Raw genomic sequence first — 26,339 nt, forward strand, 5'->3', positions numbered from 1 at the left:
CCTTCTTTAAGCAACCAACAAATTTTGCCCTGCATTTGGATTTATTCTTATATAAACTTGTTGCACTTGACATGTGTCAGAAGATGACCATCATCAAGGCAATGACAATAGAACAAAGGCAAGTTTTGAAGTAATAGTGTAGATGTTCTTAGAAGTTGGTGTTGAGGTATTTGCTTGCTAGTGAGGCATGTTGCAAGAGAAAGAAATCACACTCTAATTCTCACAATCTCATATCTCTATTTCAATTCCAACTTCCTTCTACTATGTGAGTTTTCATTTTATTTCAAGATTGATGTGCTTGAATTCAGTTTCTCTCTTTGTTATTTCCTTATCAAATTTGAAAACTAAGGGATTGTAAAAAACCATGCTCATTCACAACATCATTTGTTTCCTTTTTATAATTAAAATACTTAACTTTGGAATCATAATTCTGAGCAATAGAGAGCTAGCAAATTACAATTATGCAGTGGTGGTTATGCATTGCTTGTAGTTCTTCTAACTTAACATGTCTTATCAAAGTAATAGTTTGTTAGTTTAAGTTTTGTTCCGTTTTTTATTATGTTGTGTTGACAATTTGTGTGGTGTTAATGATGCACTCTTGCATTTCCTTTCTTAGGGTTATTTAATTTGCTTATGAGAGTGCCCTCACTTTCTAGAAGAATAGATATCCATGAGGTTTCACAATATATAGCATTCATTAGTCATTTAGGAAGTTTTCTTAAAGGAGTTTAGCTCAAAAATAATGGGAGACACTAAATTGATAATAAATGTACATATAAGGACTTATTTACAAATTTTTTACATGCAAGGACTAACTTACAAATGTGAGTCAAATATAAAGACCAAAATACTATTTAAACTTTAAAGCTAATTATTAACTTGTAGTTTAATAAAACCTTTAATTTAAATGGAAAGAATGTCTAAACTTTGTAATATTTCTTGAAAGAAAAATAAAATAAACTTAATTATCAAGAAAAGTAAATAGTTACTACACAAAAAACTTATAACATTTTCAATGAACCTAGATAATGAAAAAATAGCGAAAGCTATAGGAATTTTTATAAATTATCTAACAGATATTGCAGATGAGTTTGTAGATCCTTTTCATATAATTTATAGGGTATATTATAAAGTCTTGAAAGTAAATTATAATTTTAAAGCTTTAAGTCTAATAAAAAAAAATCAAATAATAATGGTATAAGCAAACACAAAAAGAAGTCTAGTACAAATCCGCAAACCTTTTAGTTAAGAAAAACTAAGTAGAACAATTCTAGAAGAATGGATTATGAAAAACATAATAGAAACACCAAAAGTACATAATATAAATATAAGATAAATTATATAATAAAGGATCAATTATTCATCTTAGGACGAATAGATCTAATTCTTTAAATCAAAACAAGCCTTTAATAATTAAAAAAAAACCACATAAAATTTCAGTAGATAACTCTACGATTAATCTAGGCTTAAAATGGTTAGAAAATAATAGTAGAACAAAAATTTATATTTCTATTTATAAAATTTTTTAAGAAGATTCAAATTGTAACCTAACAACATCACAAGTAATCAATACTACGACAAAAAAAGAGTCTTTTGTTATAGAAAATGTTTGGATTAAAGAAGATAGATGTAAAATACAACAAAAAGAAAAAAGAGTAATTTTTCTTTACTTATCCAAACAATCAATGAGTAGAATTTAGAAAAAAAATTATAATTATATATACCAAATAGAGATTGATATTTACTTATTTGATTTGTTAAAACAATGTTTAGGAGAAAATTCTTCTTTTCTAAAAGAAATATCTCCAATAGGGACAATTAAAAAAATATAAAAAAACTACAACAAAGAAAGAAGTATTTTTTTTAATATCCTTCACACGAAAAGATAATAATACAAACAAATGAAAAAGTAGAAGAAGAAACATCATCTTTTAAGAAAGTTAATCCTCAAGAAAAAATAATTGAGAAAAATGATATTGGCAAATTATATAAACAAATTAACTTTACAAATACTGTATTGAGAGTTATTTTAGAATAGTCAACTAGAATTGAAGATATACATGAATTCTGTAAGAAAAATGAAAGAAAAACCTATTCTAAAAATAGGTACATTACCAACAAAAATAATAGAAACTCTAAGAAAAACAAAGTAGTCTAAAACTAGATATAGAACAACTGAAAATAAAAATATCACAATTAAGTTTAGAAAAAACTTTTATAAATACAATAAAAGTAAATAAGTTGAATATGAAATATAACCACTCAAAAATCAAACTACACTATAATAGGTCATCCCTACCAGATATACTTTTAAAAGAAAGAGAAAATTTTGTATAAAATTCTTATACCAGAAATGATTTAATAGAGTGAAATCTAGATGGATTAAGTGAACAAGCAATCATAGATTTTACCACGTAGATTGTTATAGTAGTATTCACTCTTATTTTTACCATAATACACTTTATAGGAGATCCCATTATTTTTAAAGAATGTGTATCTAAGTAATTAGTAAATTTAAGATATCTAATAATGTCTGACTATCAATGGTATAAAGATTTTTTTTTCAAAAGTAATGTTAAGAGAATAGTGGCAACTGAGTTTTGGAAAGCAAGGTTCATTGCCACGCTCTTGTCATTATTTGCACAAAAAGTCATTCAAAATCTAGAAACGAGATGTGAATAGGGCACGATCCCTTATGAACAATTGACTTATGACCAAATACATAATATAATTGTTGAAATAGGTATAAAAGTATATACATATACAAAATTATAAAACTACTTAAAAAGGAAAAATTAGGAAACCAACAAGAAATGTGTTCTTTGTGTCAAGATTTTGCTTTTCAATGTATTAGGGCCCTTAGTAGACATAATAGAAAAATTGAAAAACAATTTTTTTTAAAAAATAAATTATGAAAACAAGTAAAGACAGCAAAAGTCTTTTTTGTTTGGTACAAGTAAGAAATAATAATTATTGGAAATGTGGGAAACTGGCCACGTTGCAAGAATTGCTTTGTATAACAAAAAATTAACTCTTTAAAAAATGAAGAGTTCAAACTAATGCTACAAAGAATAATGATAAATTATAAACCTCCTGAAAGTTCAGAAGATGAGTTTGAAGAAGATATCGATAATAATATATACTAATTAGATAATTCTTCTGATACGAAGAACAAAAAAGATTTATGTTTAGGGCCACGACTATGTGTTGTAATGACTACACCAGTACATAAATAAATATATTAACATTGAATCAAACAAGAATCTTAATATCCATTATAGATAAGTTAGAAGATTCTTCTTTAAAAATTGAATTTATGATAAACTCAACAAACTAGTATAAAAAAATAAATAAATTACTAAAGAAGTAAAACCAATTGAAATGAAAGAAATATTTATTTAAAAACACACAAAATCAAACAACAATAAAAGACATACAAAATAGAATTAAGTGGTTGAAACAAGAAATTATAGAATTAAAACAAAATCAAATAACTTTAGAATATAAAATAATGACAATAGAAGAAAGATAACTAATAAAACAACAAACTAAAATAACATAAAAAAGGAGAGTTAGAAATCTTTCAAATGCAATTATTAAATTTAATTGCTACTCGTAAGTAGCTATGTGAAGTAGTCTTTGGTAGTAAAAAAAGAAAAATTCAAGTTTATTGCACTACTAGATTAAGGTACAAATGTGAACTGCATATAAAAAAGGTTAATACTCAAAATATTTTGAAAAAACTAAAGACAGAATAATCAGTGCTAATAGTAGTAAAATGATGGTTAACTATAAATTATCTAATGCAAAAATTTGTAAAGATAAGATATGTTTTACAAATTCTTTTGTAATAATAAAAAATTATAAATAATCAAATAGTTTTAGGAACTATATTTGTAACATAACTATACCCTTTCGATATTAGTAATATAAGAATTATTACACAAACCGTTCAAGGAAAAAATAATTGTCTTTGAGTTTCTAAAAGCCCCTAAAGCATAGGACCTATTACAAGAATTTTCTATACAAGAGATATATATGATAAATAGAAATAAAAAACAAATAAAATTTCTTAATAAAGAAATTAAACATAAAAAAATTTAAAAAACAATTAGAGTCATCCAAAATTCAAAAAATAGTAAATGATTTTCAAACAAGAATTGAAAATGAATTCTAAGAAACAAATCTCGTAGCCTTCCATTATAGAAAATAACATGAAATAAACCTTTCCTATGAGAAAAATTTTAATAAAAAAGATATTCCAACAAAAGTGAAGCCCATACAAATAAATAAATAAAACAAATTAAGTTTTATAAATAAGAATTTCTATATAAGAGATTAATTAGATCATCAAAATCACCTTGAAGTTGTATCGGATTTTATGTTAACAAAGTTTCAGAGTAAGAAATGGGAGTTCCAAGATTAGTAATAAATTATAAATCAATAAACAAAATATTATAATGGATATAATATCCTTTACCAAATAAACAAGATTTAATTAAAATATTAACTAAATTTAATATATTTTTAAAGTTTGATATTAAATCTAGATATTATCATATATTTATTAAAAAAAAAAGATAGATATAAAATCGGTTTGTAGTTCCTTTTGTGCATTATTAATAGAATGTAATGTCTCAAGGTCTTAAGAATGCGACCAGTGAATTTAAAGAAATAATAAATAATGTATTTTATCCATATATAGAATTTTCTATAATATACATGGATGATGTACTCATCTTTTTGAATGGAATAAATCAACACATTCAACATCTTAATAAATTTATAAAATTAATTAAACAAAATGATACTAGTATATTCTAGACAAAAATAAGTTTTTTTTTATATATATATGATATTCATCAAGAAACCTTTATGCAAATACAAAGATCATTAAAATTTGCAAATAAATTTTCTAACAAAATTAAAGATAAAAAAAAATAGAGATTTCAAGGATATTTAAATTACATATCATATTATTTTGCCAAATATTAAGACAATATATGTGCCTCTAAATTCTAGACTTAAAAAAGACTCTTTGGCTTAAGATGAAGATATGAGTGAAACCATAAAAATTGATTAAAACCATAGTAAAAAAATATTCTTTGTCTAGGAATTTTGGGTTCAAATGCATCATCATCATCATTAGTAGTAAAAACAAATGCATCAAAACTTAGTTATAGTGAAATTCTTAAACACATACATCCTCAGTCTATAAAAAAACAAGTCATCTGATATCATTTGGGTATCTAGTATAGCACCCTCAATTTATTTTCCTTGTTTTTAGAAAAATAGAAATTTTGGTGCTAGATTTATTGTTGTAGCGAGATGTTTCGTTGTAGTGAGAAAGAGCATTTTGGACTAGGCCCATTAGAGCCCTCTCACTGTAGTGAAGGAGTCTCACTATAATCAGAAGTGGATAAGAATAACCCAACAGCACTCTCGCTGTAGCAAAGGATTTTCTCGTTGTAGCTAGAATGATAAACAACAAAAGAAAAGTGTTATCTAGTTTTTTCATTGTCGGGAGAGTTGTTCGCCATAACGAAAAAGTCGCGAGTTTGAGGGATATTTAAAAAACTTCTATCCTAAGAACTTCATTTTTTAAGCCAAACACCTTCCCTCTCATTTCTCTCTACTCTCTCACCTTTCCTTCCTAGAGAAAACTCTCCTAAACTCTTAATCTACTCTAGATCTGAGCTTATTCCTTCTGATCCCAAATAAGTTTCTCGAAGTTTAGTTCTCAAAATTCTGTTCTATTCCTTTGTTTTCTCTCTTTTTACTAGTGCCTTCTTTTAAGATATCTAAGAAAAATCTTAGTCCTTGGGTAGCATCTCATACCATAACATTGCGTTTCTCTGTAGATCTTGTAAAAAAAGTAGTTTAAGAAACCTATTTATAGGTAAGGAAAATTAATCCTAAACCATAACTCCTTTTTGGTACTTTGGTTTGAAAATACTAAGTTTTTCTATTAGAACCCTAGAATCTTAATGTTTCCTTAAATCTCAAGTGTAGGTATAAAGATTTTTGACATGAAAAATCCAGGATTATTTTTAAAACTAGTTAAATACAATTTATAGTAAAAGCTCTTAACATAACCATTTTTGAGAAATATTATGATTTTACTAGTGAATATTGGATGATGCCAAACTTTAAGATAGACAACTTTATTATTACTAAGAAAATATGTATATTTGATTGTACGATTGGACTGAGTTCAGAGGTGTTTGACCTTTGACACATTGTATTGGTCTGTGTGGTGTGAAATTGTTTGATGATCTTTCTGTGTTAGATGATATAATAAATATGGATGTTGTATGATAGCTAAGGGGTGTTGAAATTGGTAGATTTATATTAATGATGAAAAATATTTGAATATTCTTGGATGAAGAGAGAGTATTATGTACAAAAGTGAATAATATAACATGATTGGACAATTATGAGATGTGTGATCATAATGCGTGAGTCATAACAAATTGAGAGGTGTGATTATGATACAAGTATTATGATACATCGAAGGGTGTACTATAATATAGGTATTGTAATACATTGATTAATATAATCATAACTCACAAATTATGATATGTTAATCTATGAAAAGTATGTGAGAAAGAAAGAGAATGATATGAGAAATGTTGATAATAAGTATAAATAGTCACAGAGATACATTGAAGGTATGGAAGACGGGGGCAATTGGAAAAACTTGGGGAAATGAGGGTGGTAGATGTTTTTCTATAAAATGCACATAATTAATGAAATTAGAGGAAAAAAACACGTGTGCCTTACACTTATTTCTTGACCTAAACCTCTAACCACACTTTTGCTAAAAGGGGTTGAGTTGGTACACGTTGTATCGTGTGCAATAGCTATCCAGCAACTATCTATGCTATGAAATCCTCAAGGGATCCTAGGGGTAATGATTGTGAAATGATGATGGATATGAAATAGTATAGAAATTGTGTGATTATAATATATGTTGTAACATATTGGTTGGTACTGTTATGATATATGTGTTGTAATACATCGACAAATGCGAATAGGATACATGTATTGTGACATATTAATTGATATGGTATAATACATCTATTATGACATATAGATTAGCGTGAAAATATATGTTATAAATATTAACAAAGATGATTGATTTGTTGTGTGTGCTCCATTGTGATAATAATTTGTATGATTCAAGTGTTATTATTAATTCAATGTATATTAGATAATATTTTCAAATATTATGTGTGTGTGTGTGTATATATATATATATTTATATTTCTTTTGTTAAATAAGAGATTTAATGGGACAAAACAATACTCAGCCTTACAAAAATTTTCAGAAAGACAAATGATAAATGAATAAAGATGGTTGATCCGTTATAGGATCATAGTCTAGTGACCTTGTGAAGAAAAACTGACATGTAGTATTTGAATTAATTAAAGTGTGTAAATAAATTTTATCAATTATTTAATAATTATTTTTTAATAAAAATAGATTGTAAGGGTGCTCCACAAGTTTTACAAAAGAATGTTAAAAATATTGTTCCAAAACATATTTTTGTAAAGTGATAAGCTTTATTATCAAACTTTAATTTTGAAAATCAACATATCAAAGGAAAAATATATATATTACCAAATTTTTTTACTAGATAAGTTTTACAGGGAAAGCAATGTCTAGAATAACAAAAGACCTATATGGTCTGCCCCGAATCATAAAATCAGATTTAACAAAAAAGACTTCAATAAATAATGAGCCAGATAGTAAAAAATAAACAATAATTAAAAGTACTTATCAAGAAAAATATTTTACAATACCAATGGGAATTGAACCAGAATGATTTAGTTTACTATTACATGAAATACTAAAGAGAATATTTCCTGAAAATGTTCCATTTTATATTAGGTTCTTATGCAAAAGAGAGACAACATTATGAATTAATTCTATTAGATACACAATCTATAGAATTAACTCATCAACAAGATCCTAAATAGAAAAATAATATTTCAAAAACAAAAATACTAAATATTTTAACAATACGAGATTAGCAACAGCTTCCTTATCAATCAAAGAGCTTTACAATACAATATTAGCCACAATAATATAATTATTTTAATTATATGAATGCTTAGAGTAACATGTTGTTTATGCAACCCACTACTCATTCTTGATTCCCTTAGTTTAGTGAGGGAATTTCCTTATAATTCCCAAAATAGTTTCAAGAATTTGGACTAGTTCAATTTATTTTTCCCAAAGAGATTATCATAAACTTCTAGTAGTTTACATTGAAGACAAATTTTGTTGAGGATTATAAACTTATCTTTTTTATGGCAACCCAATGAATTACTTGGATCACCATGTGGGGGTATGATTCTACTAAATTAGTAGAAAAATACAAGTGTACAATACTTGGTAAGAGTAATCAAAGTCAAATAGTGGAATTAATTTAATTTAGCTTTACTTACTAAATAAAAAATTGATTAGTGGTTACAACGCTTAAGGATCAAAGAAGAAAGCCAAACAACAATATTAACAACTAGTATCTCCCTCAATTAACAATCTTTATTCTTACAAAATAAATAAGGAATGATAACACCATTATCTTTGGCAAAAACTAAAATAGAATTTAACAAGATTTTACATGATATCTTAACATCCTCTTAAGCCTCCCAAGATGAAGGTGAAGAAGAGGTTAAAAGTAGCCTAAATCCTAATTACTTTTTTAATAATGAAGATGATTGTTAAATGATCTTCTCCCCTCTATTGTAAAATTTTGTTCTGACAAAATTTATTAAAGGATGTTTGACATTGAAACAGTAAAAGTTTGACAAGGCAACGGAAGAAACCTATTAATAGAAATTTATCAATAATAAAAGAAAAGAGCAAATGACAAAGCAAAAAAAAGAATCTGTAAACAGTAAAAATTATGTAATAATTCAAATGATTATTCAATAATAATATTTATAATTATTGTAGTGTATTTTTAATTATAAATTAATATTTAAAGTTGTATAAGAGATATTAAAAAAAATCTTTTGAAACAAGTCCTCTTTTATAATAATTTACCAAAATTTTCTGAAATTTAAATTTTTTATCTTTAGTCTTTCTCATAAAAATTTATCAACTTATAAAAATATAACAAAAGTTTTTTTATTTCTATATTAGTTACAATAGAGTGTGGTCTATAGCCTACGATATTAACTAAAAAATTAATGCTAAAATTATCGTATATAGTTAAAAATGTAAAGTTTATTTTAAGAAGTAATAAACAAAATATAAAAATAAGAATATAAAAATACATTATTCATGTATGAAATGAATATATTTAAAATATTTAATGGACTATCTTTTCTTTTTGTATAAAATATAAATAAAATTTTTTATAATATGTTTTAAAAAATAAATAATATTAATAATTTGATAAATTGTTTTTATATTATAATAAACAATTTAATATTATAATTATAATATAATACTATATTAATATTTATATTTAATTGAATGATAATAAAATGCAAATTGAAGATTGAAGATAGAAGTTTATGTGTGTGTATATATATATTATAAAAATATAAAATATAAATATATATTGAAAAATTATAAATTTTAGATAAATAGATATAAATATAGATAGATAAATAAATAAATTATTTAAGTGTAAATAAATGTTATGTTATTTTTATTAATATATGAATGAATTACGCAATATATTATTTAATTTTTTATTCATTAAAAATTGAAAAAAATAAGTATTTAATTTCCATTTACGATCGGTAACCCGTCCAAAATGTTTTGCAGTGCCTGAGAGAGGCATCGCATGGTTTCACTATAAATACCTGGCAGTGACAATGGAAAATCTGTAGCGCCCATAACTGGGACACAAGTCGGATCTCGCGAGGTTATTAGAATCGATCCATTTTCTTTGCGATTCAACATCTCTTTTCAGCTTCGCCATGGGAGACTTCAACAACGATCCTCTCATGCGCAACCAAAACGCCGCTGTTCAGGCCCGTACCAAAGCCCAGAACCGCGCCAACGTCCTTCAGCTCAAGCTGGTTCCTCTCTCATCCATATGCCTTCTATTTCCATCCTTCACTTCCCTTATTTTGCTTAATCTCAACGAGATTTCGTTTTTTACTGTAGCTAGGGTTTTTCGCTCGTAACCCTAGACAGTGGATTGCATACTCATTTCGTTGTGATTTATGTCTGTGTTGTGATGCAGATTGGACAGAGTCACCCTACTGGTCTCACAGCGAACCTGTTGAAGCTCTTTGAGCCTAGGCCTCCCTTGGAATATAAACCTCCTCCCGAGAAAAGAAAGTGTCCACCGCTTACAGGTGGTGTTTGATTTGATGATTGTTTATGTTCCGTTTCGCATTAATTTTACGCTATTTTGTTGTTAGTTAACAATGATTATTGATGTTTCTTTATGTGTGTATGTATATGGATTTCTGTTTTTAAGGGATGGCGCAGTTCGTGAGTAAGTTTGCTGAGCCTGGTGATCCTGAATATGCTCCTCCTGTGCCAGTGACTGAGACTCCTGTAATGTTCAGTTCTTTTGAGACTTATTATTATATCATATGGGTTATTAATTGAGTAAAGTCCCAAATTAGTACTTGAGATTGTATAAGGTTGTGTATTTTAGTAGTCCATGAGATTTTATAAACTTTGGACTAATTTGAGGGTTTACTCTTGGACTGAGCTGTGTGTAGTTTTGTAATTATGTGTGTGGTTGTTGCATCCGGCATGCCTTTGAAGGTTTATTTGATGCAATGAGTTTCTATTTTATTTTATTCTATTTTGTTACTAATACATATACATATTTGAAGCAGCTTCTCTAGTTTTTGAGGCTCTGTATCTCCTCTGAGACTTTGTAATGAGCAGAGTGGATAGTTTGTTTCTTCATATGCTTGCTCATACGTTCTCAATGTCATGTTAATTTGCCTTACTAAGAGTTCTATAACTAATATTGATAGGCAACTGTGTAAAAGTGTATTCTTGTGGTGTGAACAAGCCATGGTGTCTATTTTGTTAATCTATTTACTGTTAATGGTTGCTGAATTCTGTAATTAGTTTTTGCATGGGGTAAGTAATACTTTGGAAACAAAATGTTATACGTTTGGCTATACATTGGCATGGCTCTAACCCTTGTGTGCAACATTGAACACGTGTTTAGTCATATTTCAAGATGTTTGGTGTTGCAGTTCCATCTTGTTTCAAATGAGATTTTAACTCAAAAATAAATTTTGATCCAAAGCCAAGTCTTCAGTAGCTTTTGCTTTTGGTTGAAAATTTTAATTTTATACTATGTTTTACGACAAACTTACTTTCAAGGTAAACAATTCCAAACTTATGTCTCTTCACTTTGAACTCACTTTTAATTAAAATTTATTTTACTAATTCAAGATAATTCAGAATTAAGTTTGCATTAGCTCACCCAAACACACTCTTAGTCTTCATGAATGCCTGCTCTCTGATGGTACTGATTCTCTCTAAGACATCATTTGTACAAGTATTATGTGGTTATGAATAACAATTAGCTAGCTTGAATGCTGCAACAGATTAATTGAAAAAGTAAATTTCTCTTGCCTCTTCATTCCTTATCAGTTTTCAGCTTTTTTCTGAATCTATTTAAACAAATGATTATTGTAATGTTTAGTAGACTGACATAACTGTTACTTGTTGTGTATCTATTTTTTTTCATAGAGCTATTATATTGCAAATAAAAGTTGTAACAAAGTTCAAATGTCTGATCATTTGCCCTGCAATGTGAGGAGTATATGTATGTATGTTGCTTAACTTGTTTTATTTTGGTGAACTCAGGCACAAAGAAGAGCAAGAATACACAAGTTAAGACTAGAGAAGGGAGCAGAAAAGGCTGCTGAGGAGCTTGAGAAATGTGGTGACTCGTTTATTACTATGATTTTATGAATTTTTGTAGATTTACATTTTCTGAATGCTGTTTTTGTAAATGCTTCAATGTAGATGATCCACACAACGACCCAAATATGTCAGGAGATCCATACAAGACATTGTTTGTGGCAAGACTCGTAAGTTCTATTATACAATCTTGTATTTGTCTGGCACTTTTGAGTAGCATATTGCTTGTTGTATCTCATTGGTGCCATCTTCTAACAGAGTTATGAGACCACTGAAAGCAGAATCAAAAGGGAGTTTGAGTCATATGGTGCAATCAAACGGGTAGGTGTTTTGAATATCCCTGAAGGGATTCGGTAAGAGTATAGTACATGTTAGGTTCTTATTATCCTGTGTTTTACTTATATTTGACATCTTCACTGGCTATGAACCTTCCAAACATATTTTCAAATTCAGTAATTTCTATATGTATATACGTAGTAAAATAATGAACTATCTTATTTTATTCTAATAGTAAATAGCTTTTTTCAAACTTTTTTCTTTTGCTGCTGATTTGACTGTTTGTAATTTTAATGATTCTCATGGTAACCAGCTTGTTGTGAAGTTAATTGGTTATGCATATTTTTTATCCCATTCTGTCCAAAGTTTCAAGGGTATAAATTATGCATCTTCTTGATTGAATTTATCCTTGTTGAGTGGCTTTGAAATGATAAGAACTGCATTGGTGCCTCCAATAAATTCAATGCTTTTTATTTATTGGTTTCTTTAGTTAATTTCCACTTAGTTTCATTCCACTATTGATATGTGGATAGGAGATCTTGGGGCATTGGGTAGGAATTGTTTTAGCAGCAAGTTTAGCATCTCAATAGACATTCCTGGTAATGGGTGATCAATTTTTTCTGCAAATGGTAAATAATTCTCAAATTTCAATCAAACCCAATTCCCATTCAAATGCTTCTCGTGCATGGTATCTAGTTGGGCAGGGCAATGATGCAAAATTGTGCCTTTGGTCTTGTTTTCAAGCAAGAAAGGAGACTGACAACTTCTGTTCTTTTCCTGCACTGGGTAAAATATGTTGGGAGTATTGCAATCTCTTCCTCTTTTGTTTAAATTCTTAGTTAACCTACTTTGATGTTGCTAAAACTTTATTTTTTGGCTTTAAAGGCTATCAAAACCAAATCAGCCGTTGAGAAGATGTCATGGTATCTTTTTTATGTTACCCATAGTTGTTTTAATTTTATCAATTTAAAAACAAATATCCCTGGTAAGGGGACGCTAGTCAACAACTGGTTAATTGGGCACAAATACATCAGTTTTTCTGCAACTATTGGCGGTGGTGATGCATCTCGCGATGGGAGCTTTGTGATTTAAAGGTGAGCACGGCTAATTAGGCATAGTGCCTGTCTGCCGTGCCATTTAGGATTATAGTATTAGTATTTTGTTTTGGTTGTATTTTTATTGATTCTGATGTGAGAGCATCTTTTATACTTTCTTCTATTGAGCGGTTATACAGAATGTTTTCTTCTGACTATTCTTTCTCTTTCCAATTTCATATGATTTAGGTTCGATTGGTTACTGACACTGTATCAAATAAGCCCAAGGGTTATGCATTCATTGAGTATTTGCACACGAGAGACATGAAAGGTTGATATTGGTTTTGTGTGATTTGTTTGGTTATTACTTGATATACATACATGACTTTTCACCCCCATTTTTTATATCAAATTTTGCAGCTGCTTATAAACAAGCTGATGGTAGGAAAATTGAAGGTAAAAGGGTGCTTGTGGATGTTGAACGTGGGAGGACTGTTCCAAATTGGCGCCCTCGCAGACTAGGTGGTGGGCTTGGAACTACTAGAGTTGGGGGTGAAGAAGTTAATCAGCGTCATTCTGGGAGGTAAATGGTCTGAGCTTCATTTATTGATTGTTTTAAACCTCATTGGCTTTTCTAAATAGCCTGAAGTTAAACAACTAAAAGTGAAGACTGAAAAGATTAGTTGTTATGAAATTGTTCCATATCCATGAGGTGCTTGATATCTTGGTAGGTATAAATTTATAGGTATTGTATTTAGTTGAGATATTGGCAACATGAAAATCCTCACTCTCTGGGTGGACCGGGGGTTCTTTGATTCTTCAGTTGTAAGGAATTCTCTAAACCTTTCCGCATCCATGATCCATGCATATGTAAATTGGACCTTGGCAATATGTTATCTATTGGAGAAATCTTATGTCTACTACGATAACTGAACCCCAACCCTCCAATGAAGTAATTTTTTTTTCTTGAAAATAAAAATAATTTTTTTGTGTTTGCATTTAATGTTTCTTGTTGATTGTTGAATTATCTTGCTCAATTTGCAGCACACTGATTGTTGCGACTTATGAGTACTGAGTATTACAAATTAGAATACTTAGTCTGAACACACTGATTTGATTGTTGATGGGAAATTCTGACATGCCTTAATTTATTCAGGGAGCAACAGCAGTCAGGACCTTCTCGTTCTGAAGAACCTAGAGTGCGGGAGGATCGGCATGGTGATCGGTAAGAATTTCAATATTTCTGCTTTATTTTAACTAGTTGATTTTGGTACAAGACAAATGACTACTGATCATACATTAATTTGTTTACAATAGAGGAGAGGGGGTTATGACTTTCTTGCATTAATTTCTGCGCCATTGAGGAGTTGCCTACAATTCTTTCATCCATTATCTTATAAGTTATTAACTTTGACTGCTATTTGACTCCATTTTAGGGACAGAGAAAAGTCACGGGAAAGAGGCAAAGAAAGAGATAGAGAACGGGAGAGGTCACGTGAACGCTCTAGCGATAGGGCCAGGGACCGTGATTATAGAGATGATAGGCACTACAGAGACCGGGATAGGAATAGGGACAGAGACAGGGAAAGGGAAAGAGAGAGAGATCGTGGACGTGATCGAGATAGAACACGCGACCGTGATCGTGGCCGAGAGCGCGACCGTGATCGTGATCGAGAGAGGGATCGTGACCGGGACCGAGAACATGATCGTTATCGGGAGAGAGATAGGGATTATGAAATTGGGGAAACTGATCGAGGACGCTCGCATGATAGGGAGACTGATTATGATCATGTGGAATCTAAACATGAGAAGGAACGGCATGGTGAAAGAGAGCGTGACTATGACCCTGAGGATGATCGTGGGTGGTACAACCAACATGGGCATGGACATAATAAGTATGGAGATCCCGACCATGATCCTGATCATTATGATCACTATGAGCATCACCGAGGAAGGGGGCAGTATGATGATGGAGATGACCATGGTGAACATTACAATCAATATCCTGATCGTGATAGGATGGAAGATGACTACCACACTGAAAGGGCAACATCTGAATCTCGTGACAGGGAGAAAAATCAGGATATGGACCGTGAATATCGTTGCTCAGAGAGGTCTCATTCCAGGGAATATGATTACTAGGAATGAGCACAATATTTCTCCACTTTACTGGTAAGATTCATGGTATAAATTTCAGTATCCTATTTGGTTATGGTTAATTTTTGTCAGTCAGGCTATAAATTATGGATTGGTTCTTAGTAGCTATTGATGGATTCAGGCATGGAGTGATCAAGGCACAACAAAAGAACTCAGCTGCTGCTATTCATATCTGTTGATTTTCATGTTTGATGTTGAAAGCCTTACTGATGTAGCTTGGGTGTTTTCAGTTGTTTCTCAATATGGACATGCACTTCTAATATTTTGGTAATTGTTGGTTTTGTTTTCTCGAGACATTTTAAGAAACTTTTTTTTTTTCCAGTTGTGGGATCAATTTTCTGGATTTAAAGGTATCTTTGTTCTGTTGATATGCATGAAACTAGTTTGAGTATTTGCTTACATTACAAAGTCAGCTGACTATAGATACCTTGCTTTCATTAGATGTTGAATGATGAGGGGTTTGTTTTCCGGTTAATATATTACATGGACTGTTTATTTGAATTTAACTCGAAAAGGTGAGAGCCAAATAATAGGCGAAGTTGCATATTCAAATGATCAAGATTTTACTTTAGGTTTCCTGCCTTTGCGAGGTGCCAATTTTTGGTTTTGCATGGTTTAGTGATTTTGTCAATTTTAGTAGACATTTTTTGGGAGATGGATATCCGATATGATGAGGTTTTTGATTATTCATCTGAAATCTGCTGTATACAAAGAGGGAAGAAATATTGAAGGAAAATTTTTGGCATTGATTCAAACGTTTGTCGGACTCTTTCATAATAAAACTGAAGTATATTGCAATTTTAACCTAGAGTCTGGGTAGCCCTTGAGAAAAGCGTGGTTTGAGGGGATTGTGCATTGCTAGTTTTAGATCAGTTTGTTTTTTTATTCCCCGACAATACCATGTGTTCAGTTGTGCACCACTTTGGCGGGCTAAAGTTTTGAGAACTTATGCACCAAAACACATCTAGTTATATTATTGGCATAAATACGCTTTTTTTTTTTTTTTATTTCTGCAGCATTTGTTTTATTTATAACTACAACAGTTTCACTTCATTATCTTGCCGATTGGAGGTTGATGGTCCATGGACAAGGTATTTTAAAATGCAAATAGGCCTAACCATTCTAACTTAAGCCTCGCTTCTCTCAATAGTTGGTCCTTCCCTCTTAACAAAGATTGTTTTGGGATATTTTCTTATAGTCGTTTGTTTTGCAGTAACCGTAAGGATTCCAAATATAATAATTGTTAAAGCGCTACAGGAACTTGACATTGGATATTTCGTCTTGCAACTTGCAAGATAGATGAAATTCTGATGAAAGAGGAGGCCTGTATGGAAAGATGAGCGCTCCCGTCTGCCCCCAATGCCACCTGAAACAATGGAGAGAAAAAGATGAGTGGTACTGCGAGTCCGTTATACGATAAATGAAAAGCGATAAACGAAAAGCCAAAAGCGTATGAAATTACCGTGAAGCTTCATAGTTTGCTGTGACGTTAGATTAGAAAGGACGCATAGTTATCTCTATGAATGAACGCTTGAACGTTAAGTTAGGCACTTCATTGTTTAATGCTTCTTTCATGAAGCTTCCTAGGACCCTTTTGGCTTGTTCCTTGCTCTGGATCCTAAAAGTGCTGCGTTGTTGTAAGTTGTCCTCTTTCGCAACTGGTGAGTCTGACTCTGGTTCCATTATTGCCAAATATGTACCTTTTAAACCACCGTTAAAAACATTTTCACTCTAATTCACTTTTCTTGGATTTGTTTGATGAAAAGAAAACTGTATACTATTGGTAGAAAAAGGGTGCAGCGGTAACAGCTGGAGTGACTATAATTGATGAACAGTTACATCCCTCGCTCACCACTGTTCCAACACGGTACTTGTAATATGAGATCCAGCCTATAATTCATATGTATAATAAAGTAAAAAAACAATGCTATAATGATAATCATAATTAGTGTATATGAGTAACGTGTGTAAACAATCAAAATTGGGTTAAGGGTGTGACATTTGAACAAATAAAATGAGTTTATATGTTCAAATTTCAATGTCGCTTCTCCCTCGATCATAGTCAAAGGTCTGGGGCCTTCAAATGAACCAAAAGTGTAGCCCTTCGGATACCACATTAAACAAAGAAAAAAGTTAAAGAAAAGGAAAAAAAAAAAAGGGAGGAAACTGACCACAATTTGCATTTGTCAAAATCAATATTGTTAGAGAAATGTTAGCAATATATTTTTTTGATCAAATTCTTTAATAAATTTTATGTGATTAATTTATTGAAGTCAAAATACTTATTTTTTTAAATTCATTACTTTAAAAATTAATTTCATTTTTAAAAATTAACTAACAATAAAAATATGCATTAAAAAAAATAGGTTAACATTCCTTTACATAATGCATTCCAATAACTGCCTGTTTAATGCGAGTACGTACGAATTAGTAAATTACCGTGAGGAGAATCTTTTAGAATCGATCATATAACAAACTGCGGGTTGAAAAACAGGAATGAAGCAATGAGATGGGAAAAGGGAGGGAGAGAAAGTGTGAATTTGTTATATAAAGAGAGGATGATGGTACCGAAAAATGCACTCCTTAGTCCTTACCTTCATAGTTTCCTCCCTCCACCGTACTTGTAGAACCAGCATAAAAAAAAATACAAAATAAAAATAATAAGCAGAGGAAGTAAAAAACGGAGAGGTAGCGCATATAGCACTGATCCTGTACTCCTATATCATTTATTCTATCTATATTCCGTGCTCTGGTTCACACCATTCACGCATGGCAATAGAAGTGAAAAAGAAGACTTCAAGAGCAGCAGCAACTGCAATATGTCTGGTCTCGTGGAGCCTTATTATGATCCACAATGTCAGTTTAGCAGAAAGAGTTTTGAAAGACCAAAAACCAGAGAACTTTCTTGTGAAAGGAAAACAAGGAGTTATGATTAATGTAGTTGATTTCTTCTGGAAGAATGGAGAATCTTCCAATGAACGTGTTTGGCCTGTGAGTTTATCAAGCACATTTGTATATCATGAATCACATTTTGGTACTTAGCTATGTTTTTAGGTATTCATTTATTTCATGATATTGCAGGAAATGAAGTTTGGTTGGAGAATTGTAGTAGGATCCATCGTTGGATTTTTCGGAGCAGCGTTGGGAAGTATAGGCGGAGTAGGAGGTGGAGGAATTTTTATCCCAATGCTCACTTTGATCATTGGCTTTGACGCTAAGTCTTCTACAGCCATTTCTAAGTGTTAGTATATTGCTATTATTGCTCTATTCTGTGTATTCTTTTCTTTCATGCTTTACACAAGTAGTAAAACATAGCCATAATGCATTCTCTCTGTACAAAAGTTCAAATTGTTGATCTAAAGAGTGGGATACAAGCATTTTTAAGTTTAAACTTCATCGTCTTTTTATGAATTAAGATGGCAATATTTTCTTGTTGGTTTGCATGCGAAATTAGTATTTCGGTTTTGTTAATATCAGTTTTTAGGCTCAGTTTAAGAATACAGAATAAATTTTTATTAGAAACATATTTATTATATTGAAAATATAAAAGTGTAATAAATATTTTTTTTCGTAGAATTATACTATTATTAATTATTTAAACTGATAGAGATTAATAAAATCACAAATATTTATAGTGTCACGTCTTAAATTTAAATGCTATAGGGATATTACACCTAACCATCAATACTTTAAGTTGGTTTAGTGCCAGTTGATTAAATTTCTGGATTTTCATAATGGCAGGTATGATTATGGGAGCAGCGGGATCAACTGTGTACTACAATATGAGGCTTAGGCACCCAACACTTGACTTGCCAGTTATAGATTATGATCTGGCTTTGCTCTTCCAGCCTATGCTAATGCTAGGAATAAGCATCGGTGTTGCATTTAATGTCATGTTTGCTGATTGGATGGTGACAGTTTTGCTTATCATTTTATTCATCGGTAATCGTTATCTGCTTAGCATAACTTCCATCTTTCGAATTAATTAATTTTTGGGGCAGTCTTATATTGCGGATACACGCGTTCTTGTGGAAGTGTTTCGGGAAGAAAGAACCGTTTTAATTAGTTCAGCTATGTTAATCTCATTTTTTATAACTAAATTTAAGTATTTAAAAATAATAAATATTTTTTAATAAAGATTTACTAAATTTGCATGTTTAATTTTTTATGAATGATGTTTTTGTTTATCTTAAATGTAATCTTCCAGAGAAGGAATGTATTAATGTATCTTCTGTTGTCAACATATTACATAAGCACATATCAGTTATTGAATTTATGATTTAATAACCAGCTTAATATCAGTTATTGATAGTATTGATTTGTGATTCAGTTCTGAATACTTTATTATAGCTCGATGGAATTTTAACGAAACTAATCGGTGGTAGGTACATCCACAAAAGCTTTATTCAAAGGCATAGATACATGGAAAAAGGAAACAAATATGAAAAAGGTAAATTTACCTTTATACCCTTTCAAAATTTTGAAGTTGAATCTGTATTATTCTACTTGATATCAAGAATAATACTATGCTGCTGAAATTTCAGGAAGCAGCCGAGATGTTGGAATCAGATTCTACTCCTGGTTGTAAGTCCCTACAGACTATCCCATAAATTATATAGAAACTTTTAGCAACTACTTAAATAATTGTTGCAAAATCTATAAGAAGCAAATTAAGGATACTGCATTATAAGATTTATGAGAGAAGAATTTAGAAACATATTTACTTTCCCCTTATCGGTCCTGCTTCAGGCACGAACTCAACGTCACAACTTTGCATTACGGGTGAAATCTTCCAGGGTTTATATGGATATAGTAAATGCATAATTGCTCAGAGAGCGTTTACTTCCCCTACTCCTTGTCACTGAGTGTCAGCATCTAAACTCATAGTTAAGAACAGGAAAAAATATTTCCTCAAAAAAAAAAAAAAAAAACACAAAAGATAGGAAAAAATCTTTGGATAGGAAATAGGAAAATGGATCAACTCAAAACTCATCATCATAGATAGAATTTCGTTTGAGTTGTTTTGTAATTCTGTACAACTTACTTCTACACAGAATTATAGAAGGGAAGAAAAACAAAATCATATTTACAATTTCACATAAAAAAGAGGAACTTGTTCAGACAATCATCTGGTTATAACAATGATTGCACACTTATGATAAGTTGATATTGATAAACACAAATAAGCCTACTCTTACGTAATCAAAGCTTTAGTCCTTAACATTCGAAAGACCTCGTAGAAAATCTCTTAAATATTACTGTTGAAATTCTGTTGCCCGTACTCCATAATGCAGATGCTTCTGAAGAAGACTACAAGTCACTACCAAGTGGCTCAGCTGATCCACGAGATGAGGAGGTAATTCCAAGGGATTTTCAAATCATTCCTCATTGGAAGTTTATTTATATTTTATTTAGCCTTATACATTCCTTTAAATTCTGGTGTGCAGGTCCCTTTACTAAAGAACATCTACTGGAAAGAATTATTAGTCCTTGTCTATGTCTGGGTGGCTTTTCTCGTTGTTCAGATTATCAAGGTAGTTTTTACATTTGGTTTGTTTTGTGATTCACTAGTCACAAGCATGCAGTTTGTGGGTTTTAAAATCTCTGTTGTCAATCTCAAGCAAGGGAAAATGCTGTCCCTAGACCTGTATACTTGAGTCATTCTTTTAATTTGATCCTATGGTCATGTAGTCAATCCTTGTAATAAGTTCATGCTGCCTCTTTGGATTAAGATACGTTGCTTCTACATAATTTAGGCTTGGAGAACCCGAGTTTTATATTTGAAGGCTCTGTGTATCCTTTTGGATATGATGCACTTAATATCCCCTGTAACTAAGAAGCCTATATGGGGGTAAACCCTTAAGCTCGATGCAATTCTGAGAAATTTTGGAAATAAAGTTACACCCTCACTGTCAATTGTAGTATTTGGTCTAGTGATGAGCACTTTATATATAACAGGTGGTATTAAAGCAAGGTCATAGGTTGAAGTCCTTGGACGAGACTGGGAGTTTTGTTTAGTGATCAGGTTTGATCTAACAAAACTTTTTGTTCACTGAATATGCACCTTTTTTGTGTTTCAATGCAGACATACAGCAAAAATTGCTCCATACTGTACTGGATTCTTAATTCCTTGCAGGTAAACATTCTAAATATATTAGTATTTCAACAAAAATACATGTGATAGTACTGCACATGATATGGCTTTCAGCTGCCAGTTTGGCCAAGATGCAAATTTAACAAACATAGGAAAAAAAATGCAGTGGGCTGAAACTGTAGTCTGTAGACTTCATAACAAAAGCAATTTGTCTGAAGGAAGTAATAGGCAAACTAATCAGAAATGGTTAGCAGAGTAATTACTAATTTACTAGAAACTGTCAAATGGCTACAAAGACAACATGAGAGGCAAGCTGAACTTAGACAATATCTAGAAACTTATCTCGTAATTTTACAGCAACAAAAATAAAATAAAATTGTGCTATATATTGTGTAAAGGCTGATCCTGCGTTGGAGCACTGGTATCTAGCAAATCAACTAGTTTTGAACTGAAGTGCATATCTTTGCTGCAACTTACACATACCATTTCACCTTATGGTCTAAATGAAATTTGGCTTGCCTATTTATCACTTAAGGTGCCTATTGCAATCTCTGTTACGCTTTATGAAGCCATCTGCTTACGCAAAGGAACTAGAGTGATTGCATCGAAGGGAAAGGAAATCACAGATTGGAAGTTTCACAAGATCTGTCTCTACTGTTCCTGTGGAATAATAGCTGGTTTAGTTAGTGGACTACTTGGTCTAGGGGGTGGCTTCATTTTGGGACCATTGTTTCTGGAATTGGGAATTCCTCCTCAGGTACTGACTCATCTCTTGTTGAGCATTTACTGGTTGTTTGGTTTCCCAGAACAATCTGACATGAAAATATAGTCTTGATGAATGTGTATTTGTGACAGGTTGCTAGTGCTACATCAACTTTTGCTATGGTTTTCTCTTCCTCAATGTCAGTGGTGCAATATTACCTTCTAGAACGCTTCCCAGTACCCTATGGTAAGAAGCAATAAACAAAACTAATTAAGCCATTCTTAAGTAGTTAGTAGTAAATAACATAGTAGGTTTGTGGAAAGATAATTGAAACTCATACTAAACGCAATGGACTTTGTCATATCTTTTCTTTAAGCCTTTTGTAATTTATGAAAGGTACTAATTTCTTGTTTGTCATTTTTTTGGTGGGGGTTGCAGCTGCTTACTTTGTTTTGATTGCAACCATAGCTGCATTAACTGGCCAGCATGTGGTGAGAAAGATAATTGCTATCTTCGGTCGAGCATCCATCATCATCTTTGTACTAGCATTCACCATTTTTGTCAGCGCAATATGTTTAGGTACTTTCAATGATTTTAATTGGAAGTTCTGGCATTTTTTTCCCTCATTTAAATTTTTGTTGTTTAATTTCTTCAAACGTGCTCGCTTCCTTGTTTTTGGGTATCACAGGTGGTGTGGGAATAGAAAACATGGTTGAGAAGATGGAAAATGAAGAGTATATGGGGTTTGAAAACATCTGCCATCAATCTTAGATGTGTTTTCTATAGATAACATTTTCCCGACTGGTGGTGTTGTAACCTATTTGTCCATTTTCACTCAAGTAAAGAAATTATTCTTTCCCCTAAATGTTGTAACTTATTTACAGTTACAATGGCTGCGCCATATTCTTTGCGTTTCACTTTGGTTTTATACAATTTTCTGTTGATCTAATGCTAAAAATAATTATATAAATTAAAGTATAATGTTTGAGAAAAATCTTAGTGATACACCCTGCAATCTATGCAACATGCATGGAATGATGAGTGTTATTATTATTATACTTTTTTATTAACATACAGGTGTTTGTTGTCTGACCAGTATAATCTTTTCTCCTTTATTTTCTCGATGATCAGTATACTTTTGGCTAGAAATTATTTTGCTTGACCTTTTTTTTTTTTTTTTTTTTCATTTTAGACCAAAACATTTGAATATGCAGATCTTTTAAATGACGCTGAATACATTTTGTCAATGATGTGCGTTAAAGCAAATGTGTTTCTAAGTGCCTATTAGCTTACAGTCAGATCAGCCTAATCAATTATCAAAGTTAAAAGATCAGTCTAATTCAATAATTCTTGATTCAGGCCGTTAAGTGCCCCAAAATGACTGTTAATAAAAAGAATAAAAATATTGCGGTGAAAACCTATAAAAATAGATATTTTTTAATAACTGTACATTATAAATTTTATGTAATAAAAACAAAATGAAAAGTTATTTAAGAAATAAAAGTAAATAAAAATAACAATAAAAAAGTTTATTTTCACTTTTGTCAAAGTACGTGCAATTTTGATTTTTTAATGTTAAGGACTTAGATTTAGTCTTTTTAATTTTTTAAATATATAATTTTTTTAGTTTAATTATTCATATTTAGTTTTTTAAAATATATAATTTTTGTCTTCTAATTTTAATTTTTTTATATTTAATTTTTTTAATTTTATAAATATGTAATTATAATCTCTTATTTTAATTATTCACATTTAATCTTACTATTTTTTAAATATTTAATTGTTCCTTTCTTATTAATAAAAATTTAATTCTACAAAACTCTAATTTTTTTTAATCTAAGAAAGATTTGATCTCGTAAAATTCTAATTTGTTTTTCTTTTGTTCCTTTCTTGTTACCAATAAAAATTTAAATTTACAAAACGCTCACTTTTTTTAAAATTCAAAAAAAATATAATTTTTTGAAATTCTAGAAAAAGTTTTTTCCTTTTACTCCTTTCTTTTTACTAATGAAAATTTAATTTTATAAAACCCTCACTTTTTCCCAATTCAAGAAAAGTCTAATATTGTGAAATCCTAGAAAAGTTTTTTTCCATTTGCTCCTTTTTTTTATTAATAAAAATTTAATTTTATAAAATTCTAAAAAGCCTGACATTTTTTCTAAAATCTTAAAAATTTAATCTCGTGAAACCCTAAAAGTAGTTTTTCCTTTTAAAAAAAAAATCAAACCCTTTTTCTAAACTCTAAAAAATACAAATTAAACTTTTTTTAACTTAATTTTTTTAACCCTAAAATCAAATCTTTTTTAACCCTAAAAATTTAATTTTTCCAAACTAAATTTTTTTTCTTTTCATAAATCTTAAGAGACCCTAATTTCTTTGTAAATTCTAACAAAAAAAAATATAATTTCTAAATCAAGTAAGAGTTATTTTCGCATTATTTTTTTTTGTTTTTTGTTTTTATTCTTTTTTCATTTATTCTATATGTTTCTCCTTTGTTCCCTCTTTGAATGCAAAGATTTAATATTAATATGTACATAAATATTTAGTTATCTAAAATAAAATCTTTTAAATCCACGCAACGATACATAAATCTTTTATTATTAAAAAAAATCTTTTGAATCCACGCAACAGCTAAGCGATTTTGACATAATAGTGAATCCACCTTCAATGTTGCTTGAATCGTAAAAGTTTATTGAGTAGTTGTGTGCTAACTTGAACCCTATGTAAGAGTAAATTTACTTTAAGAAAAATAATAATAAAGTAAAAATCAAGTTTTCAAAAAAAAATATTTGAAACTTACCCTAAAACCTAATTTCAAAAAAGAATCAAGTTTTACTTAAAATTAATAAAAAATAAAAAATCAAATTTTTTGAAAAAAATATCTTTGAAACTTATCCTAAATTTAATTTTTAAAAGAACTACATGACTTTGATTTTTCTATCTCACTTAGGAGATACGTAGGAGTGGGAGTCTGAGCTGTCAATTTCAAAATATTTAAATTTTTTTCAGGCTCTAAAACATTAAGAATATTTTTTTAATTTTTTTTATCTAATTTTGAATTTACAAATACCAAAAATTATTTTAATTTTATCTTCCTTTTTCAATAAAAAATCAACTTATTACTTTTTTAATTTAATTGAAAATAAAAAATGTCAAAAATAAGTTTTTAAATTTATTCCTCTTATAGAAAAAATAAATAACAATAATTCTTGTACATAGTTTATTACTTTAATTTAAATTTAAAATAAAAAATATTTTCTTTCTAAAATTGTGTTTATTTATTATAAAAATATAAAAAGATAATATTTTAAAAATTATGTCTTCTTTTAAATTAAAAATTATAAATATAGCAATAATACTAAATAAACAAAACAAAAATGTGAACTTTTTTCTTTAGAAGTGAAATAAATATTTTTTAAAATTAAAATAATTTTGCACAATTAATTAGAAAGTAACCGTTTTATTTAACGGATGTCATAAGGTGTTAATGTCTTCCTTACGCGTAAACAACTTCTGAATCCAAATTTGGTTTTGAAGATTTTTCTATTAAAAGTTTTTTCAATATTTTCTTTAATAAATTTTGATGGCGACTCCCTATCATTAATATTTCTGGAACTGATTGATGGAAAAAACCAAATACAAGAACACAATTATCTAAAGTAAGCAGCCGAAAGAATTCCTCAAACTTGCAAGAACCTTGTGAGGAGCAACAACAATAACAAATATCAGCAACAAACACAATGACACAGAGAATTATTTACGTGGAAAAACTCTCTCAATGTGAGAAATAAAAATCAACAGGCTCAAGCCAGTCAATCAAGCTCCACTATAATCAAATAAGGAGTACAAGAGTGTTCAATCAAGTGCACAAATTCGTGCAAACAGTCAGCCAATATCAACAAAGCAATAAAGTCTACAATGAAGAACCAAAGAGGCAGCTGGTCTGTGTAGAGTCACCAAAATAGGGCTTCTGTACGAAAACAATATCTCCAACCACATACCTTTAATTAATAATCCGAACGGTCAGAATGAAGAACACCATGTTACAAACCTGTTGTACAATTTTCAGCCCAATCCAACAGTGAACGAATCAGATATTATAGGAATGTGAAAATACACACTCTCAAAGCTGCTGAAAAATTCTCTCTCTAATCCTCCTTAATCAGACCCCTAATCCTCTACCAAATGGGGCTTAGTGGGTTGGATG

The 26,339-nt window shown here is 30.1% G+C and overlaps 2 protein-coding genes across 10 annotated transcripts; both read left to right on the forward strand.

Annotated features, from left to right (window-relative positions):
• Positions 1-9,745: 9,745 nt before the first annotated feature.
• LOC113857427 (U1 small nuclear ribonucleoprotein 70 kDa) lies at positions 9,746-17,853 on the forward strand. Of its 7 annotated transcripts, none has more exons than XM_027489305.1 (11): positions 9,746-10,043; positions 10,211-10,325; positions 10,451-10,530; positions 11,812-11,890; positions 11,974-12,038; positions 12,127-12,189; positions 13,428-13,509; positions 13,599-13,761; positions 14,335-14,403; positions 14,615-15,350; positions 15,438-17,853. In XM_027489305.1, the coding sequence occupies exons 1-10, from the start codon at positions 9,942-9,944 to the stop codon at positions 15,318-15,320; spliced, it is 1,524 nt and encodes a 507-aa protein (XP_027345106.1). In that variant the 5' UTR covers positions 9,746-9,941; the 3' UTR covers positions 15,321-15,350; positions 15,438-17,853. The 7 variants fall into 7 exon arrangements, with proteins under 7 accessions (XP_027345106.1, XP_027345107.1, XP_027345105.1 ...); XM_027489306.1 differs by having other exon boundaries at positions 15,441-17,853; XM_027489304.1 differs by having other exon boundaries at positions 15,457-17,853.
• Positions 17,854-18,077: 224 nt separating this feature from the next.
• Positions 18,078-23,226, forward strand: LOC113857429 (sulfite exporter TauE/SafE family protein 3-like). 3 transcript variants are annotated; one of them, XM_027489311.1, is made up of 12 exons: positions 18,078-18,326; positions 18,417-18,576; positions 19,077-19,277; positions 19,721-19,785; positions 19,880-19,919; positions 20,630-20,691; positions 20,783-20,869; positions 21,421-21,471; positions 21,965-22,186; positions 22,285-22,378; positions 22,571-22,711; positions 22,821-23,226. In XM_027489311.1, exons 1-12 carry the CDS (start codon positions 18,105-18,107, stop codon positions 22,901-22,903), a joined length of 1,428 nt encoding a protein of 475 aa, XP_027345112.1. In that variant the 5' UTR covers positions 18,078-18,104; the 3' UTR covers positions 22,904-23,226. The 3 variants fall into 3 exon arrangements, with proteins under 3 accessions (XP_027345112.1, XP_027345113.1, XP_027345114.1); XM_027489312.1 differs by lacking the exon at positions 21,965-22,186 and having other exon boundaries at positions 22,821-23,066; XM_027489313.1 differs by lacking the exons at positions 21,421-21,471; positions 21,965-22,186 and having other exon boundaries at positions 22,821-23,065.
• Positions 23,227-26,339: the final 3,113 nt, after the last annotated feature.

This window comes from Abrus precatorius, unplaced genomic scaffold, assembly GCF_003935025.1.
Source record: "Abrus precatorius isolate BTA unplaced genomic scaffold, Abrus_2018 Scaffold2, whole genome shotgun sequence".
Taxonomy (NCBI): Eukaryota; Viridiplantae; Streptophyta; class Magnoliopsida; order Fabales; family Fabaceae; genus Abrus; species Abrus precatorius.